Source organism: Bolinopsis microptera, chromosome 9 (genome assembly GCF_026151205.1).
Source record: "Bolinopsis microptera isolate Bmic1 chromosome 9, MBARI_Bmic_1.0, whole genome shotgun sequence".
Classification (NCBI taxonomy): domain Eukaryota; kingdom Metazoa; phylum Ctenophora; class Tentaculata; order Lobata; family Bolinopsidae; genus Bolinopsis; species Bolinopsis microptera.
Genome location: NC_087080.1, coordinates 7,389,946 through 7,408,605, shown reverse-complemented (window position 1 = coordinate 7,408,605; position 18,660 = coordinate 7,389,946). Strand labels below are relative to the sequence as shown.

At 38.1% G+C, this 18,660-nt stretch overlaps 1 protein-coding gene across 5 annotated transcripts in view; it reads right to left on the bottom strand.

The window, feature by feature from the left end:
• Positions 1-11,783: 11,783 nt before the first annotated feature.
• Positions 11,784-18,660, bottom strand: part of LOC134820609 (synaptojanin-1-like) — a 42,525-nt gene continuing 35,648 nt past the window's right edge. For all 5 annotated transcript variants that reach the window (XM_063831105.1, XM_063831106.1, XM_063831109.1 and 2 more), the window contains 2 exons: positions 13,299-13,505; positions 11,784-13,178 (listed from right to left, as the gene is read on the bottom strand). In XM_063831105.1, coding sequence (XP_063687175.1) covers positions 12,456-13,178; positions 13,299-13,505 — 930 coding nt within the window. In that variant the 3' untranslated portion in view covers positions 11,784-12,455. The remainder of the gene's footprint in view (positions 13,179-13,298; positions 13,506-18,660) is intronic.

Below are 18,660 nucleotides of genomic sequence, written 5' to 3'. Positions count from 1 at the left end.
TTAAGTGCAGGCACAAATTTGGTACTTTATGCTGATGACACGAAAATATGGAGTCCTATTAAATCATACAACGATTATTGCACACTTCAGAATAACATAAATGAACTTAATTCTTGGAGCATAGAAAATAAGATGCGATTCCATCCATCAAAGTGTAAAGTCCTCTCTATTCCTGGAAAGAAATTCAGCAGTAGGATATTACCTATTCCATTTATCAGATTTCAATATTTGCTCGGTAATACTCCCTTAGATTACACCAGTACGGAAACAGATCTTGGAGTCGTTATAAATCAGGGCTTTCGTTTTGAAGAACACATAACTAAAATATTGTCCAAAGCTAACCAAAAATTTGGGCTGCTGAAACGCACTTGCTCATTTGTCCATGATGTGAGACGAAGAAGAAATTTATACCTTGCACTTGTTAGAAGTCAATTTGAACACTGTTCCCAAATCTGGCGTCCACTTAATAAAACACAACTAGATAAGATGGATGCTTTTCAAAAAAGGTGTATTAAGTGGATTTTTGATGAGGAATTCACAAGCTATCAGTCCTTTGAAAACTATACTTACAAATGTCATCAATTGAAAATCCTTCCTCTCAGCAAGAGGTTTGAATTGAATGACCTGACCTTGTTTCACAAAATAGTCAATGGTGTATGCACACAAGAGCTTCCTAATTACTTACAACTATACAAAGGAAGCACACGCTTAAGATCATGTCACCATGACAGCCTAAGTTATGTAACGACTCTTGTTCAAACACAGTGTAATAGCAGTCTCCTTAAGAAATCATTCTTTTATCGGACACATCTGCTCTGGAATAAACTTCCTCTCGAAATAAGAGACCATAGCTGTCCTGATATCTTCAAGGCCAAACTTAAGGATCACCTATGGTCGGAAATGCTACCCACAGATCCAAACGATAGTCACGCTGAATTCTACCTGTCTGATAATGATTAGATGCATCTCATTTCTCCCAATGCCAATTCTCTAATCTAAAATAACCGATCCAAACTATTTAAGGGGTTAGGGGTGGGTTGGGTTGTGGGTTTTTAAAAGTATTGTATGATATAATCTATTTCATTAAAAAGTTAACAAATTATTAACATTATGATATTTTATGCACGCTGTATTTTATTATTGCACAATCATCTCTATTACTATATATCTTACATTTATATGTGTTGATTGTATGAAATGTTTTGTCAGGGACCATATTTTGTAGGTGTAATTTTTGCACGAACTACGTTCTGGTTTCCCGTCATTATAGTACATAGAAATCACTTTTTGACCGTGTTATTTTCATGCAATTACATTGATGTATGTACTATTTTGAAAAGATTTTCAATAAAAAAATATATAGTTTCATTGTGTCCTAATATATGATCGCACACGGACGAGCAACCCAACGCGGCCGTAGGCAGAGTACAAATTGATTGTGTTACTTTTATAATATTATTTTTTAATGTTTTATATTATTTTATACTCAGAATATAAACCATCTAAATTATCTGGCTCGTGGGTAGGAAGAATTTTACTCACAAGTTATATTGGTAAATACCTAATTATAAGTTATGCAATACAAACACCATAACTTATTTCAGGTGGGAGAAGGAGAAACTACTGAAATAAATTGTGGCAGGTAAAAATAATGGCGGGTAAAAATATGGTGAATTTTCTACGTGGTAATTAACCAAAAACAATCACAAGGACACTTTATACACGGACCTCAAGTCCCGCCTCCTCTACAACAAGTATTATATGGCCACATTGTAGGGAGCCAGGATAGGGTGGCTGTATTATTATATAGTAACTAATATATTATATCATTATACATTCATTTTTAGAGGCCAGAGAATACAATTAATGAGACCTAGGTATCAACTGTACCGCCATCTTTGGCGCTTAATTGTTTGCTGAGTAACTGTGTTTTTTGTCTTCTTATATTCTCAAAACGTCCGAATATGATTCCTCGTATGATTCTTGTTATATTGAATTATATCTTATTTAAATATTCTAATCGATTATTATTTTAACAATGAAGTTAAGACAACGAAGTTAAGACGAGGTCTACCCAGTGGTGTTTAAAATTTTCGGGGAACGAAATACATATATATTCAGTTTCAAGATAAAATACATACGCTCCCTCACCTTTTTTGAAGGACAGGGGAAGGATGGAGGTAGACACTGTTTCTAACCTTACTAGAAAGGTGCGGCAAAGAATATTACCAAAAATCCTAGCAGTTCCCACCCTTCTACTCCATTAAATTCTATGGTACTCAAAGCCGGAGGTAAAGCTGGTTGAGAACTCTGGTAGCTCTCATCCCTCTGCTTAAATCTAGCAGTAAATGTTATAAGAATATAATATTATAATAAGGAGTTGTAAGTATTCAATATACAAAGAATTGTAGACTTAGTTTAGAATATAACTTTTCATTACAGGTGTGTCAAACAGCGCTCATATATCTGGTTCCAAGAGGAACCAAATATAACGTAAGTAACATTTGAACCGTCACCTTTTTTTAAGCAAAACACTGCATACTTTACTAAGAGCTGGAGAAAAAAGGACGGTAAAGAACCCTGGTAGCTCTCATCCACCTGGCGGAAAATGATATTATTAAGAGTTGAATTGTATCACTTCAACGATTACTATTGGTGTGATATTTCCAAATAAAGTTCTATACTGTCACCTAACATCAAGATCGGAAAAGACAAAGAAAATATTTTACTCAAAATCAGCTCACTTGAAATTAAGGACATGATATTAAAGCATAAATGATATTAGCAAGCAGATATTAGAGTAATCAGAGAGCTTCTTCTCAAATATAACATGTAGGAGATATATGGAATTTCAGAGATATTCAGTAGAAAAGGTGAAGAGGGAGTTAGATGTTGAGACGAATTATGTGAGCAAGCTAAAAGGAACAGAGATGGTGGATACCAAGAAGAAAAGAGATGTAGTGCGCTTTTCTTGAAGGAACTTCATCAGAGAAATTATAATGACCTAATATTACTATGACTATTCATGATTTTTTGTTTATGATAGGTTTATAATAACATATTGTATAATGAACTGTACAAGCTTACGTCAGACCGTATACTTTTGTGTATCATTATAACCTGGTTATAACTATCTGAAACTAAAAAAAGATATAATATAGGTTATGCTAAGCCACGACTTTCAGAGATTGTAAATCTAGCACCCTTGGTCACAATGCAGATGGATGCCATATAATACCAGGTTCAAAAACAAGTTTTTCCTAACACATTCCAATTTCAGACATGATATTGCTCTCTATAAGATCCACAACGCACAGCAACTTGAGACTATAAGTTGAGTCACAAATTCTCAATGTCACCACAATAAAATCAATGTGAGATTATACTTTGAATTTGATCATCAACCAGCTTCAATTTTACTAGATAACATCATTTTTTTAACACATTCTTACAACACTTAGATCGGATCCTGCAAAATGGAATCTTCTGGCCTTGAAACATGTTCTCTTTGCTACACCAACAAGGAGAACCACCTTGTGGTAAGGGGGAAATCAGTGAGCTGCCCTCTAACAAGGGGGTACGTAAAGTTTATCAATAAAGAAGAGCACTTGCGGAGAGAGCTTGGGAAAATCAACATCTCACTCACATCCCACTCTCCTGGACGCCCGACAGAGAACAATAACGGCACAGATGCTGATGCTGAAAAGAGTGGAGGGTCATGAGAACTGCTATTAACTAATGACTATATGTTTACTTATTTTTACGACTTTAACTGCCTGTTCTTTGCAGTTGATCTGCAGAAGGTGAAGATGATTCCCGAGATTATTGTTCAAAATTATTGTTCAAAATAACTTGTACCAATGTTTACCAATTCAGGATTCTTAGGTTACCAGAAATAAGCAAATAACCGCAGATTGTCATTTGGTTGGACAACTGTTCGGCTCAGAACAAGAATTGGACGCTGTTTACAACTGTGGCATGTTACATGGGTGAGCAAGAGGCTGCCGGTAGTCCCTCTAGTATCACGTTCAAGTTCATCGAAGCTGGGCATACATTTATATGGCTGCTGACAGTTTCCATGCTAGAGTGGAAAAAGAGTTTAAAAAGATTAAAAACATATACGACTTCAATGATTATCTGCACTGTATAAGACAAGTCGTCACCTACGAATCATAAGGTGATAACATGAGTTATCACCTTTTGACAAAAATGTCCCTAAACGAAATAACACAATATTACATACCTTCAGGCAAAATTTTGGAGTTATAAGAGCTGACTTTTTTTTCTGAATTTAACTACAAATGGTGATTATTCTAATTATGTCATTTTACAAAGTATAACAATTCTCTTGGAATTTCGTCAAAAGGTCATAACATGAGTTATCACTTTTTGTAGAATAAAGCAGGATATAAAAATTATTCGGAAAAGGTGATAACCTTAGATATAACCTTTCTGTGGTTTTAAAAGTTTTCGGTAAAGGTGATAACTCAGGAGTAAGAACAGAGACTAGCTCAGGAGAAAGAACAGAGACTAGCTCAGGAGAAAGAACAGAGACTAGCTCAGGAGAAAGAACAGAGACTGGCTCAGGAGAAAGAACAGAGACTAGCTCAGGAGAAAGAACAGAGACTAGGTCAAGAGAAAGAACAGAGACTAGCTCAGGAGAAAGAACAGAGACTGTTCTTTATTTTTTATTTTCAAAGTTAAAAAATAAATAAATAGATAAAATATAATGACATAATGATAGGGAGAGAAAAAAGTCACAATTTCAAGTAATAAATATACTTCAAATCACTTAAAATAGTTTTAAATATGTAAATTCATGTTTTTCAGGACTGTTTAAGCTGGAATGGTCGGGGGATGGTTTCGTCGGACTCAACGCGAAAACGTATTACTGTTATGATAGTAATGATCCTAAGAAAGATAAACATAGTAGCAAAGGAATCAGTAGAGCTTATAACCTTTCAAAAGAAGACTACCTTAACGTTCTTGATACAAAGTACATAAGTAACCAGGAAAATAGGGGTTTTGTATTTAGAAACAACAAAATGTATTCATATGTTATGCAAAAGCAAGGTCTGACATACTTTTATCGCAAAAGGAAATTGCTGGCTAATGGTTTATCAACGACATATCTAATCAACTTATAGTTTACACAGTGATTTCGTACTTTAAAAAAAACGATCTAGAGATTCCTATCCAATCTAAGTTCTTTTAATAAATTTGTCTTGTCGTTACAAGGAACAGGACTGTTATATTAAGTTTGTTAGCACCCTGGAATAACATCCTAACTCCACGTGTTGAACAAAGACCCAGGTATATAACAGAAAGGCGTGAAATGTGGGTCAAACTGAAAAACAATCGTGACCTTTGTTGTAGATATAATTGAATTCGCACCAAGAAAGAACAGACTTAGATCGCGTGGGTTTTAAGCAGGTGGGTTATTACCCGGGGATATCTAGTGAAAATTAGTTTTAATAACAATGGACTGAGCTAAAAAACAAAGGAAATCTCATAAATATATAAACCATGTACAAATGCTGAGCGCTCACACTTCTTTAGCAGCTCGTAGTCTGTAGTTCACTCTCTGGTTATCAGATAACATATCATAATAGAAAGTAGTCAATCTAACGCGACTGTTTTAAAATATATAATAACCAGACTACTTTATTTCATACTTCAATCCACCAAATAATGTATATACTATATGAATCTAATTTTGTTTATTGCTCTGATGTATGCAATGAAATCACAATGGTTGTTATCAATCTATCAGAAAACGTATATAATTTGTAATGCAATACATTATAGAATAAATGCAATTAGAAATATCAATAACAGTTCCTATCTTATTAGAAAGATTAACTGAAAACTATACTAGGAAAAGCTAAGCACAGTTACAAAGTGTAACACTCTACTCACCACAGTAGAGTTCAGGGTGATCTTGCTAAAGGGGAAAGATTGGTTAGAACAATCTCCACCCTATCTAAGTCTAAAATATAAAAGTTAAAACCCCAGAGGTATGGAACTACTAACTGTGATAGATAAATCAATTCAAAAGTCTAAAACAACAACAACATCGATTCAAAAGTATAAAAGGCTTGTTAAAAAAAAACAACTTAGAAGAATAAGCTAAATATTGAATAAATTAATAATTTAACAATGTCCATTAAAATGTTATAAAATTTTGTTCATTACAATGTTAAAAGGCATTCTGAAGTATGGTGAGTTCTCAAGTCTCAAGAGCCTACTCCGTTGGGTCCAGGTCAGTTTGTAGTAAACTGCAAACCTTTAATATCTGTAGCCTAATTTCTCAATCCTCAGTCCTTACAAAGGATGCTTTCATCCTTAATCCTATACTTCTCTCTAAACAGACTGCCCAGACAAAAATATAGAGAAACACTCAAGATAGGTAGAACTTAACACATTCAGAAATACCAGTCTAGTTGTAGTATGTGCTTGGCACTGTTCTCAGGACAAAAACTTCTTCAGACATCATCTCGGCAAACTTGATACTCTCTTCATTTCCATTGGGTTCAGCTATGGGAGGAGGTTCAGGAGGGTCTTTCTCAAGTAGCCAGTCTACTTTGTCTAAATTGACCCCGGAAAAACTTCCGTCTTCTGAAATGACATTCCAGTAGTTCTTGTTCATGCTGTTGACAGTGTATCCTCTAGACTTAAGCTGAACTTTGTGCCATGTATCCGAATCAGGTTCTTGGAATACCACTGTGTCTCCTTCAATTACTGCAGTTATCAAGCCTTCATTTTTCTTCATAGGTTTCCTTGCCTTTGGAGGTTTCTTTGTTTGTTCCACTTCTTCAGTAGTTCTCTCAATAGTTGTTTCTGGAGTGTCTTTAACTTCAACTATTGTAGGCTCTACAGTTCCACCAGGTAGGTTGTTTGTTGTTTCCTGTGGTTCTTCTTGATCTGTCGTTCTAGTAATGGTTTGGATCTCAGGTCTTACTTGAGCACTTATCTCTTCAGGATCAAGATTTGGAATGTTGAAGTCTCTTAGAGTAGAATTATGATCAGAGTTTGTTTCTTGAGCTCTGGCTTGAGATCTCTCTTTACTATTCATCTGCTTATCTGCTTCTTGTTTTGGAACCATCACGTTTTCTTCCTGGATTGGGATCGCATAGTGACCTGATTTAGTCAACTCTAGCTTGTAATCTTCTCCACGGATGGTAATGGTGTCTGTCTCGAAATTAAGTTGTACTCCCATGCACTTCATTGACTTCAAAGATAATAGAAGAGGTATGTCACTGTTAACGATGTGTACTTCAAGCCGAATTTTGTGGGTACAAATTGTGACTGGGATGATCACTTTCTTAGAAGATTCTAGGGTTCCTACTCCAAATCTAAAGATGATTTCTGCTGGGAATTCTTTAACAGTGCTTCTTGTCTCGTCATCTAGAGAATCTAGAAAGCATGAATACCAGTTTTCCCCGGCTACTGTTCTACTTGCTCCTGAGTCTAACAAAGCTTTATTGACAGTTTCTCCGGCTAGAAAAGCAGCTTCTTCTTCTTGACGGACGTTCCATTGGAAGAATATGGGTTTCACTGTAGGCATAGGTTCTTCATAGTATTCTTGGTTGTATCCGTAAAACTCTTCATTGTTGGGAATCATGTCTGACAGATAATAAGGAATCTGCTGGTTGTAATAGGCTGGGTTGGGCGGTCCTTGTCTGTAGCCTGAGTGTTGGTTATTAGGCATGGTGTGTTGTTGGTAAGGCGGCCTTTGGAAGTTCATCGGCTGTCTGAAAGGAGCTCTAAGAGGGCAGTCTCTGATCCAGTGTCCTGGAGAGTAGCACCCGTAGCAAACCTGTCTGTTGTCATTCCTCTGACCAAAAGGTTTCTGTTTTCCTCTAACATTGTTTCCAGTTCTGTTCCTATTGAACATTATTTGCTCTTCTGGGAGAGTTTTTGAGTCTGTTGTCTCTTTTTTACCAGCTTCTGTTGGAAGTTTTCTATTGTCTAAAGCTAGATAGCATGGCTCTGCTTTCACTTTAATAGGAAGACTGTCAGATTCTTCTACTTTGGATTTATTGAGTTGGGAATCAGCCAATCTCATGAGTGATTTCTTCATATCTTCCATTGTCATAGCTGTGCAGGTGGCTCTAGCTAACTTCTCATCTGCATTGGACAGATTGGCAGCTTTTAGTAATTTATAGGCCAGCACTAGTTCAGGAAGTGTCACTCCTTCTGTCTTCAGTTCTCGTTCTAGACTCTCGAAAATCAGGATAAACTCAGTCATTCTCTGTTCTGAGTTTCTTTTTAAATTTTCAAATCTTTCATATTTTCCAAGAGTATCATCACTCTCTAGGTAAATCTCATCTAACTGGGCTATAAGTAGCTCAACACCGACTTTAGTCTCAGGTGGCTCAGCATCAGCCTTCTTGGTCTTAAGAAGTTCTTCATCTATGGTTAGAGCGATGTCTAATGCTTTGTCTTTGAGAAACATGATCAGTATCATTGCTTTGTGTTCCTCTGACACCGTTGATACAGTTGCCCATATCTTAGCAAGCTGGCGGTACCGTTTATAACCAGTCCCATCAAATGATGGTGTGTCCTTTGACATCCTCACAGTAGTTGACGTAGTTGTAGTTGATGTAGTTTGAGTTTTAGTTGACGTCGTTGTAGTTTGAGCTTGCGCTTGCTGCTACCACTGTTTATTGCTCTGATGTATGCAATGAAATCACAATGGTTGTTATCAATCTATCAGAAAACGTATATAATTTGTAATGCAATACATTATAGAATAAATGCAATTAGAAATATCAATAACAGTTCCTATCTTATTAGAAAGATTAACTGAAAACTATACTAGGAAAAGCTAAGCACAGTTACAAAGTGTAACACTCTACTCACCACAGTAGAGTTCAGGGTGATCTTGCTAAAGGGGAAAGATTGGTTAGAACAAATTTTATAGGCTTGCTTTAATTACTCGGGCAATATTTAATGTTTTGCTCTTCTTCTGAAACCTATAAATAATAACGCTAGGGTCAAAATGTTGTAATTTGTGTGCTTCAACTTATTTCTATTTCTAAGCTATGTAAAGTGAATTAATACAGTGTGAATGCGTATTCTGAGTTCTAACTAATCATTTTGTAACAATTGGCTACACATATCTACACATATTTAGGGATCGACACACTTAAATTAATGGAAATAATCATCAGACTTTAGCATTCACGGACATTAATGTCGCAGACAATTTTTTTTTTAAATAAATTTTTACTTATTTATTTCTTTATTTTTTCACAGACATAATTATTCACACAAGGGTCCTCAGCGTGAAAGTTGTGTCCGTTACTAACTTACTAATCGTCGATAAACGATAAATAGTATTACTTACCAAGATCTTTATTAAGGCAACGTCATGGCACAACCGGTTAGTAAAAAAGCAAAGATTACACTCCAAGAATGGGTGAGACGACCTGATGTAGGACAGAGTCGGGCGAGAAAGAGTTTGATATCGGAGAACCCCGCGATAAATTTAGTCAAAAAGTGTGAAGTGGAGGCAATAAAAGACGATGACGCAATTTAATCAAGGGTTTCGTTCAAGACACAGGCTAGGTAGCGGTGTGGACGACGTGGAGGGTTTCGAACAGTGGACGGATTTCGTTAGAATGAAGCACTTTGAAGTTGAGACGACAAAACGATCTACCCTTTATGCGTAAGTTTATAATCAGATTGCTTATGGTTATTCTTTATCATCGTGTATGTTAGTTGGTAACCAGACTTTCGAGGCCTTACGTATAGAAATATTTATTTAGTGAACTCTTTTTTATTACAGAGAACTACAATTACTTCACCATTAGACCGATGAGAAACTCAATTTATATTGACACATTTTATACGTCCCTCATCCCGCGCACGAAGTGTACGCCCGGCGTAAAACGTAGCAACTTTTATTTTCTTCTTTTTATGCCAGTTACAAAAAGAAATTTTAAAGCCTAAATCTAAAATTTTAAAAAAATGTTAGTTACTTCGATCATACTTGAGTTTACTACAATCTACCTTGTATCACGTGGTGACCCCTACTGACGCTTCACTATAGTAGAGTTTCGACGATACAGGGGGAGCCGCGCACTCGTGCGCGGCGGGTCATACAACGTTTGACAAAATCTACCACCATAGCAAAATCGAAATTTTCTGACATCATTTGTGATTGGAATTTGTTTGCTCTAACCAGTACAGAGCCCTCTCGCTTGCAGTAGCGCGCGTATACACATGGCTATGTGAAGGAATTTGTGCTACAAATTTAATGACCTAATTTTAGGGGGTACTTGCACGATAGAAATAAACTTGCTCAGATTTTAAAATTTTGTGTACCATTGTTTTCTAGAGCATAGAGACTGTGGGAATTTTCACAATACCAAATTTGTCATACCTTTAATTTGGAAAGATCAGTGAGTTTCGCGCCTAGGTGCCATATTCGATGCTGCGCGGCTTTGGGGAGCAAAAATAACTGTAAAAGTCGCGTAATTTGACCAAATTTGTCGATTTTTGTCGTATTATTCGGATATATCTTCGGTTCCTTGAATGAGATCATTCTGAAAATTGGCAACGACCTTCCAATAGGGCAATTTCACAACTGTCCAAAAAATTTTGTGGATATCGGAGTTGATATAGTGATAAAAATGGGGCAAAATACGCTGCTTTTAGCTGTAACATAATGTCTGATGATTGGATTTGATTCACGATGTCAATCCTTCGCATCTCGCCGATCTGCATACGAGAAGAATTATTTGATGCGCGGCTTACTGGGCCGCGCTCAGCCTGTCATTCCGCCTAATCTCTATTGTTTAACAACATTAAAGCCTGGGGTCCTCAGGTAAATGCGCGGCGCGACCCAGTAGTGCATCGCGCTACAAATGATTGGATATGCTTTAAATTTTTCGGACACTTTCCTTGTAAGTCTTTGTTGTCATACGCTGTATGACCCGCCGCGCACGAAGTGCGCGGCTCCCCCTGTATCGTCATTCGTCAGGACGATAAAAAATAAAACCATAGTGAAACGACCGTGGGGGTCGCAACGTGATACCAGATACAAAATCTATGAGTAAGCTTACCAAATTTTGTTGCAATCGGAGGTCGGGAAAATAGTACTCAATATCTATTTGTTTGAAGAAAATTGTGCTGGCCGAAATTAGCGCGCGCTACTTTGACGGATGTTACTCGTATAAATATCTTCGAAGTAGCACGACATGGCAAGTGCTACATGCTACGAAGTAGCGCGCGCCGGGCCACATGCACCATTGACAATGGTCAAGCGCTACTTCGTTGCACTTGCCATCGAGAAGAAAGTTGCGCGCGATACTTCGAAGAAATTTAGCCGATTAACATCCGTCAAATATCCGGCTATAATAGTAAATAGTTTAGAAGGTGCTTGGTCGGATTTACTTGTCATACGTTGTATGACCCGCCGCGCACGAGTGCGCGGCTCCCCCTGTATCGTCGAAACTCTACTATAGTGAAGCGACAGTGGGGGCCACCACGTGATACAAGGATTTACTGGGCCGCGCTCAGCCTGTCATTCCGCCGAATCTCTATTCTATTATCATATTATATGATCATGAACATAAATATAATAGCCTGAGGTCCCCAGCTAGGTTAAGGTAAGGCCGGATATCATAACAATGATTTCGGCTTATCATGATAGCATTTTTAGTTGGTGTATGATGTAAAAATTGTTAAAATATTGATTGCGTAATACTAATATGTAAACATACGTAATAACAAATAATGATATATATATAATAACAAATAAAAACAAAATATTTCAAAATTTGCTAAAGTTGAATTTTGAAATACATAAGAAGTATATAAAAAATACGATCAGCATCGGAACAAAAATTTTGACTAAATCATATAGCCTTGCAATCAGAATTTATAAAAAACATTGTAATTATATGTAAATAACGGTAGCGCTAAAACTTAAAACAGTTCCTTCTATTCACATAAAAATTAAAATACACAATCCGCTTTCAGCTTTACTTCGTTCAGTCATGTTAAGCAGATCAGCAATGAACAGAACACCCGAATAATGAATAACGATAATTGGTCACATTTGAAATAAATTGCACATAAAACTTATTTTCATGAGATAATCAACTGCAACATGCAAATTAATATTGATTCTGGAACAAAACTATCAGAACGTGTTTTATCAAAAGAAAAAAAAAGCTTTTGCAAAGAGACTTCTTTTCAGTCTTGATTACTTTTATTGGTGCAAGGAAAACTTTTCAGACTTGATTATTTTTATTGGTGCTAGGAAAACTTTGGGGGAAAATATGTTGGGATTGAAGTATAAAATACCGTATTCCCCTAATGTTTACGGTTTACACCTTACCTTGGTTAAAATTAATACCACCTCCCTAAAGGTTAAGTCAAGTCTCCAAAACAATTCCTCCGACTACCCATAGTTCATAAATTACAAATATTTCCATTTCATATCATATATTAGCGGGTCTCGTTGGTCTAGGCGGTCTATTAGGTCTGGCAGGCGTTAAGGGAGTCTCCACATCTCCTAACCCAATGTTATCGTACTGATTAGGGGGTGGCGGTGTCAGGTCGATAATACTCCCCATGTCACCCTGAGATTTAATGTGTCTCAGCCGTGGATCTGACTCAGCGTAAATAGTGTTATCGAAGCTGCTGATGGTGGCGCTGCGTGAGAAGGAGTCAGCAGGTGAGGGAGGGAAGAGATCCTCTAAACGAGCTGAACTGGCGTTAGCAGCCACACTGTAGATAACGGGGTCGTCTACTAACAGGGGGTTACAGAACGTCTCATTCTCCTCACGTGGGGGAGGTATGACATCACGTGGAAGAGAAGTGACATCACGTGAGGGAGATATGAAGTCACGTGTGAGAGAAGTGACGTCACGTGAGGACGGTATGACGTCACGTGGGAGAGATTTAACGTCACGTGACAGTGCCATGGAGTCTAGTGGGATATCAACAAACTGTGGCATATCAACAAACTGACTGGTTGGGGGATGTGCGTCTCGAGGAAGAGAGCGAGACAGTTCAACAGGATTAGGACGAACAGGACGTTTAGGAGCAGCTGGAGGAGGGGGAGGTTGCTCGGAGGGGGGAGGCGGTGGGTCGGAGTCTGGAGGTGGAGTAGGACTGTCACCAAACAAGTCCTCTGGATCTATCATACATCGCTCTACTATCTGAGGTAAGAATAAGGTAGTTTACAAGCGAAGTCACGAAGTAAAACTAAATAAAGCCGACTAAAAATAAGTAAAACTAAGTAAAACTATGTAAAACTAATTAAAACTTTAACACCTTACCTCAGAATCAGGTGGTCTAACAGGCCGTGAAGGTCTAGTAGCTGGTCGAGGAGGTCTACTAGAGCCTGGAGAAGGAGTTTTCTCAGCAGGGGGTTGAGGGGGAGGGACTGTAGGGGGTGGTGAGCCGCTCATTACGGGGCTCCCTCCTTTCTCGTACACTATAACCCTCCCATCTTCTAAGGTTATCTTGTATGTACCGTCATCGAACTGGAAACGGATGGGGTTAACATCTTGCAACAATCCATTTAAGGGAAGACAATTATAGGTATGATAAATAGTTATCCGTGATTCTATTGTTTGAGATCATTGTTGCACATAGCTTGTGCAAGTCCGTGTGCACTGTGCAATTATATTATTGTGTGCTTTATAAGTTCTAAGTGCTAAGGTTCTTTTTGTGTGTATATATATTATATATTCCAGAACAAAAAACATTCCATTATTCCTCATGTTTACAAAAATTTAGAAACATAGGAATTCAAAAACTTGAATGGCCCTTGTAACCATGCGACGCCGCCGTCAGATCTTTTCAAATATAGAAGTTGGCTAAACAAAATGGGTTGTTTTACAGATAAGTTAGTTTTACATAATATGAATATCAAAGAGTAAGCCGCTGAAAGAAAGGTGACCTCACTTCTACGACACCCACACAAATGCTCCTTTATCAACAATATCGTCCGTATTATTGCTCTCAAACCACTGATTCCAACGTGCTGACAGCTAAACTCACTTCAGTAATCTTTCCAAACAGATGAGATGGGTACACTTGATGTGAAGTGTATTGGTACCTCTTTACCAGCTGTATGATCTCATACAATGCATTACTCAGCATCGTCAACTAATACTTCCATTATCTAAATATAGACTTGTTTTATTTGTGCAAAACGTTTCTAGTATCTATCTGGTGCATGACCCGGTTGAAGTTTTTTAGTTGTGACAATTTGATATCTTAAAATAGAACTTAACCTTACATTACTTTAAAATACCTCTTGTTTGGCTTAGATTTGGTCGGCGTACACGTGGGCAGACGGTTATTTTTCAGCTATCATACAATTTTCTAGTTACTGAATGCCATTTTTATCTTAACGCATCATCTTTTCAATCATTTTTCTTTCTTCAGAAAATCCGCCGGGTCTCTGATGAAAGCAACGTATCCAAGGCCGCAGAGCTCTATTTCAACTGTCTGCAGTTGAATTATTCCTAATGTTTCGTTAACTCTGTCGTGTAACATAACTAATCTAACTAGTTATAGTATAACGTATCTAGAGGGGAGTCAGTTTTAGAAACATTAAAATATTGTTGAAAGTGTCTGATGTTTAACCTCGCTTTGTCATTAATCAGTGGTATGTGACACTGCTCCAACACTCACTGTTAACTCTGAGTCAGGGTCGGTAATTCTAACTAAGTTTTAAATAAGAGACAGGGTTACGCCTAGTAGTCAGTTTTACGCCTAGTAGTCAGTTTTACACGTAGTAGTCAGTTTTACACGTAGTAGTCAGTGTTACACCTAGTAATCATTGTTACACCTAGTAGTCAGTGTTACGCATAGTAGTAAGGGTTACACCTAGTAGTCAGTTTTACACGTAGTAGTCAGTGTTACGCCTAGTAGTCAGTGTTACACCTAGTAGTCAGTGTTACACCTAGTAGTCAGTGTTACGCATAGTAGTAAGGGTTACACCTAGTAGTCAGTTTTACACGTAGTAGTCAGTGTTACACCTAGTAGTCAGTGTTACACCTAGTAATCAGTGTTACGCCTAGTTGTCAGTGTTACACCTAGTAGTCAGTGTTACGCCTAGTAGTCAGTGTTACGCCTAGTAGTCAGTGTTACACCTAGTAGTCAGTGTTACACCTAGTAGCTTAGTAGTCAGTGTTACGCCTAGTTGTCAGTATTACCCCTCGTAGTCAGTGTTACGCCTAGTTGTCAGTGTTACGCCTAGTAGTCAGGGTTACGCCTAGTAATCAGGGTTACACCTAGTAGTCAGATCAAGTATAGAAACCCGGTAAATTAAGAATCACTGCAGTAAATATAACAACACTAAAAGTGCAGTATACAGCAGGGTACGTGTTGTGTGTAATTATTATTATACTAGTACTCACACTACTCTGAGTCCACTCTAAGTCTAACAACATTTAACATTATCTGCCTGAGCTAAGCATAAGACATGATTTACATCACAAGCCTGGAACTTTGCCCACACCACCCCTTGAAGCCTCACTTGGTCTGACATTTCTTACTTTTTTAACACCACATTGTTAGGTGATTAAATATTTATGGTTGTTAAGTTACAGTTTTTAAATGTTTTCCGAAAAATACGACCGTGACAGTTATAGCTACGAACTTTTTTTGCATTGCATTTTATTCTTAGTTATTACGATTTTTCATTAGAAAGGGACAGATACTTCCTTTAATTTGATGTCGCTTAAATCTGCGTTTGTTTAATAACTTGCAGAATAGTTACACTAACTTATAAGGTATGGAATCTGAAATATCACAAACGAGAATACTCCTGTTCATTTTGATAGGTGAGAATCCTTGCAAAATAAATCCTATTAATTTCTCCCCTCACCTTGTTTGACAACTCATTTGCAGTTCAGGGACCTAAATTGTGGAATGCAATCCCCTACCATCTGAATGTCATTCAAGATCTAGAGCACTTCAAAGATAAGCTCACAAAGTTCATGTCGTATCTCCCTGATAAGCCGCCGCTCCGATCAGGGGATATACTCCTCCAAATACGAACTCTCTGCTGTGGTGGCGCAACGAGCGAGACTTTACTTCGCTATGGGGTGGTCAGAAGATGTGATGACCCCGTCAAGTTTTGAAGAAACTCAATAGTAACGGGGCTGACTGATGACTCCCCTTACTCCCCATAGTAACGGGGCTGACTCCCTTACTCCCCATAGTAACGGGGCTGACTCCCTTACTCCCCATAGTAACCGGGCTGACTCCCCTTACTCTCCATAGTAACGGGGCTGACTCCCCTTACTCCCCATAGTAACGGGGCTGACTCCCCTTACTCCCCATAGTAACGGGGCTGTCTTCCCTTACTCCCCATAGTAACGGGGCTGTCTTCCCTAACTCCCCATAGTAACGGGGCTGTCTTCCCTAACTCCCCATAGTAACAGCGCTGAACCCCTAACTCCCCATAGTAACGGGGCTGTCTTCCCTGATTTTATACTCTGATTATTATATAACAGTATCCGATGCAACTTTACTGCTCAGAATTATTCTCCTTTCCATTTAACACGAGTAATTAAGTGGTTACATATTACCAGTTTACAGTGACACGCAGTCACATTGTATGATAACTTGATAAGTAGATTAACACATTAAATTCGGAACGATTGCGATAGTTATTAGTCGAGTACATTTTGTCATGTCATTAATAAAAATCATAATTACTGCTGTTATGTGGCTTGTTGTTTGTTGTTATTGATCGCGGGTTAAATATTATGAATATTAGATATTCACGATTGTGGCAAATCTGTTTCTATTTGATTGAGTTATCAGCTCTAGCGGGGGCCTCTGATTGGTCTGTTAGTTAATTGTTTAGGTAGTTAGATCTCAGGGACCCATTCTGTCGTACAGCCACTTTAGCTGCTAAAACCGGTGGTTATACTTTTACGTCTTATAGTTGGAACTGGGCCCACGTGGCCCGGTCACGTGGGCCCGGTCACTTGGGCCTGGCCACAGCCCCTTTATGATCTGTTAATGTGCAAGTACTGTCCGAACAAAATGTTAAAATAAGCTGCTTTAAATTCAATTTGAACAGCAGAATAACAAAATTTCACTCATCATTCTTCTTGTCGGAAACCGATATCATTATTCCTAAGAAAGTCGGTAGACTCAAGATTGGTATTCGTTTACGGGAAAACCGCCGCCTGAGCAGTTCAACTGCTAGCTATGTCTCTATTTCTTTCCTGATCTTATGATAATTATATTCCATTTTCTTTTGAGGTTTAAACAAAATAATAATTTTAAAATAATATCTTCAACCTGCAACCTATCAATCCAGTACTTATTTCGCCATGGTAACCATGGTAACTATCTCCTAGCCACGGTAATTGTGTTAATCGTCTTAACTTGTCAGTAGGTCTTTATAGACAGTTTCAATCCCAGCTGTAGTTACCACAAAACACACACTCTCCACTCTATTATGCAACTACAACTGTACACACACACTCCCTCAGCCTCGGCCGGCATTCTATTTAGCTCCACCATTTATACCACATATGGCAATTTGATTATTCCATATATGGTATTAATTACCCAAACCTGGCTTCTCTCCTGGAAATATACAGTCTCGTATTATCGTTGAATACTCTGAGTCATATAACCCTCCCCCTGTTAAAGCATGTTGTAATCTTTCCGTGCGATCAGACAACTGTACCGCTGTTAGTGTACGAGAGTCTGCTTTCTGTAATTATCTACCGATCAACGTCTTCTCACTGACACTAATAATCTAATACATTCAGTTTGACGTCAGATTTGTATTGATATTTCGTTAACCAAAGCGGTCACCTGATTAGCGGTATGATGGTAGCTGTACATATAAACTAATACAATTACCCGATGTATACTACAAGGTATAAACAGAGGGTATGTGTTGGACTCTGCCAACCTTCGCCGTAATATTGCTTCTCTCTTGCTCTCTCTCTCTCCCTCTGTTGTATATTTGGTCAGGAGTAGCTTGAGGGAAGGTGCTGACAAGATGAATTAATTTTCATTTTCCGCCTCGTACCCACGTGGTACGCCACGTGGTATGCCACATGTACACCACGTGATGGTTGCTAAGCAACGTACAGTTCGTGACGAGATGTGCACGTGACGGTAGCTAAGCGACTTATGACTGACCTCGTGACTAGAGTGGTCCGCTTGGTTAGCATTGCCTCGTGATACAGCGGCAATTCGTACCATCTCACTTGGCACAGCTCGTTATTTAGCCCTCCCAATCTCGTGTACCTTATTAGTCTTCGGTCGAGTTAAGATCACAGACATGAGACTGTTCTCCTTGTACGGCCCTAGATGTCTAACGTGGTTTTAACACTCTTTTTTAACAAGTAAGTTTTATTTTTAACTCGGTTGTAGGCGGTTTAACGCGTGTTCAACGTTTGCTAAAATTTGAAACTTTGTTGGAATTTAAAACATTTGTAGGTCTTTGAAAGGTCGTCCCTCTTGTAAGATTATTATTTTGGGTTCGGGTCTAAATGGGCAGTCAGCTGACTGTTACAGTGATGTAGCATCATTTTATTTTGTAAGTATTATTAATTTGCAAGCCTATTGTAAACATATCGTGTAATTTGCAAACAGCCTCTGTTACTATAGTGATGACTTGATCGGCCTAGATATTTACCCGTATCAAAT